This window comes from Alosa sapidissima, chromosome 10 (assembly GCF_018492685.1).
Source record: "Alosa sapidissima isolate fAloSap1 chromosome 10, fAloSap1.pri, whole genome shotgun sequence".
Lineage (NCBI taxonomy): Eukaryota > Metazoa > Chordata > Actinopteri > Clupeiformes > Clupeidae > Alosa > Alosa sapidissima.
The window spans coordinates 37,462,246-37,464,649 of record NC_055966.1 but is presented as its reverse complement, the minus strand read 5'-3'; the positions used below and the strand labels follow the sequence as shown (position 1 = coordinate 37,464,649).

Sequence of the window (2,404 nt, the reverse complement as noted above, 5' to 3'; positions counted from 1 at the left end):
TTAAATGTTATTCACTGTATGCTGTAACATTTGCCTTGATCTCTTGGTCATTCCAACGTGTCATGCACGCAATTTCAAGCAGATTTTCACCATTTGATGAAGCGAATTCAGGGAAGATGAGGGATAGAAACTATGTGCTCATGTGTGAAAGGTTAGCTCAATGAATTGCTTCCAGAATAATCCATTAGAATAGGTCAATCATATTATGACCATATTTGAACGAACATAGCCTACATGTAGCCTAATGCCCATAGGCCAGCATGGTTTAGCCTAAAGCGCCTGTCATCAACAAGGTCCAGATAGGACTACAGCATTGAGCAATTTTGTAATTTAGGCAAATGCACTGCTTGAGTTGAGCTATAGCACCAATGTGTTTACAAGCCAGTAATCACAATCTTAGGATCATACAGGTCTATATAGCTATATATATTTAGGATCATCCAGGTCTATATAGCTATGTATATTTAGGATCATCCAGGGCTATAGAGCTATATATATTTAGGCTCATCCAGGGCTATAGAGCTATGTATATTTAGGATCATCCAGGGCTATAGAGCTATATATATTTAGGATCATCCAGGGCTCTATAGAGCTATATATATTTAGGATCATCCAGGGCAGGCTATATAGGCCTGCACATTCCGAGAACAAGAATGACATGTAAGTGTACTGATGTATACTGTGTTTATTAGAAAAACTCACTTAGTTTGCATCATTTATACATAAGCAATAATTAAACTATTTACACTGAACCATTTCTGGGAAAAGTTAACAGATAATATACAAAAAAGTCAGGTACAAAATAATTTAAATATTACAAAAGATTCAGCAAATAGTGAACAAAACCCTACTGTTTTGAATGACATCACAATTTGTCATAGACTCCTGGTTAAGAAAATGAGCTGGAAGAGAGCTAATAGAGTGTACTCAGGTTAGGTAGGCTGCAAAGGTTCCATACGGAGGATCCCGGCACAAGTGGTCAGGAAAGACTCCTGAGCCGAATTTGAAAGGAACTGACAACCGTCAAAAAGCAGTCGGTTCCAGTCCGGGCTTTTCAAAGGATCTGGCTGCCCACATTCGTCTTCGAATTCCACCACTGCTTTAGAAAGAAACGGCATCAATAAGCCTTGTGCGTGACGGTAAAGTCTCGACGGCCGCCTCAATGTCCGCGGGTCTCAGAACTTGCAGCAGTATCCACATCCCTTGTTGCGGCAGCAGTTGCAGCAGTACCGGCACATAGACAGGTGACTCTGACGTTTTGTCCTGAAGAGGGCCTTTGAAGAGAAGTGAGAGGATGGGTGTTAAACAGGTTTACTGTGTGCGATGACGCGTCAACACATCAAAGCAAATTGTGATTTCATAATAATTCAGGTCCCTTAGGGAAGGCACAGCGTCCGATTACAAGAGAAAGGCTAATTGTGTTTGGCTATTCGTTGAGCCTTTAGCAGTAGCCTACATACCAGGGGATTCGTGACTTCTGGTGATGTCACTGCGAGCTCCTGTGTTTCTGTCGTGGGTCTCCATGTCTGCCCAGTCTCCCCGGTCAGCACCTGAGCGTGGGTAAAGTGTTTAATTACACCTGAGCGTGGGTAAAGTGTTTAATTACAGAGCAGTGCAGACAAACCGGGTTAAAACGACTCTATCTGATACGTGAAACCTTGCATGCGTTTTATGACGGCTGCATAACATTTGAAGTAGGCTACCGCAAAGAAATTATGAAAAAATCACTTATTTCAACTCACCTCAGAGAAAGGAACAGCAGCACTGCCTGATATGCTAATACAGGCGACCACTACCATGGCAGCAATGACTGTTGTGAAGAATCTCATTCTAAGTTCTGATGCCTTCTGACTTTGTTCCAATATTGACGTTCCTGGGTTATGTGTTGTTTTTCTCTTAGTGTAGGCCTTTAATCTGCTAATTTAGTTCCCGTTTTAAAGTTTTCTTGAATCTGACAAAGACGACTGGGAGGTCTCAGGAAAGTTTTTATAGTTGTCTGTTGTTGTTGTAGAAGTTCCTCCTTGTCATACTGGCTAGAGTGATGTGCACGGCTATTTATGGCCATTTGGTGAGAACCTTATCCCCGCCCTCTAGAGCTGCCCAACCTCTTCTCGTAACCTATTGCTCAACTTGGTTGGGATTTGGGAATTTTTGACTTTGACTGGAAAAGAGGTGCAGCGGTTACATCACAAAACCAGGGTTTTGAACTAGGCTACTGGCAGGAAAAACGGTGTTCTGATCAATAGCCTGCCAGCCATTCACAGCCAAGATTAAATTCAAGATCAAGTTCAAGTTTATTGTCATGGACTCATAAAAGGATTTATCAGTAATGAAATGTCTTATGCTCAAGAGCCAGCTAGTTACCTGTGTGTCTCTGTGTGTGTGTGTGTCTCTCTGTGTGTGT

At 42.0% G+C, this 2,404-nt stretch overlaps 1 protein-coding gene across 1 annotated transcript; it reads right to left on the bottom strand.

Annotated features, from left to right (window-relative positions):
- Nucleotides 1-679: 679 nt before the first annotated feature.
- Nucleotides 680-2,038, bottom strand: LOC121721431 (hepcidin antimicrobial peptide). The gene is made up of 3 exons (XM_042108341.1): nucleotides 1,743-2,038; nucleotides 1,461-1,550; nucleotides 680-1,274 (listed from the first exon to the last, which is right to left on the bottom strand). The coding sequence occupies exons 1-3, from the start codon at nucleotides 1,827-1,829 to the stop codon at nucleotides 1,176-1,178; spliced, it is 276 nt and encodes a 91-aa protein (XP_041964275.1). The 5' UTR covers nucleotides 1,830-2,038; the 3' UTR covers nucleotides 680-1,175.
- Nucleotides 2,039-2,404: the final 366 nt, after the last annotated feature.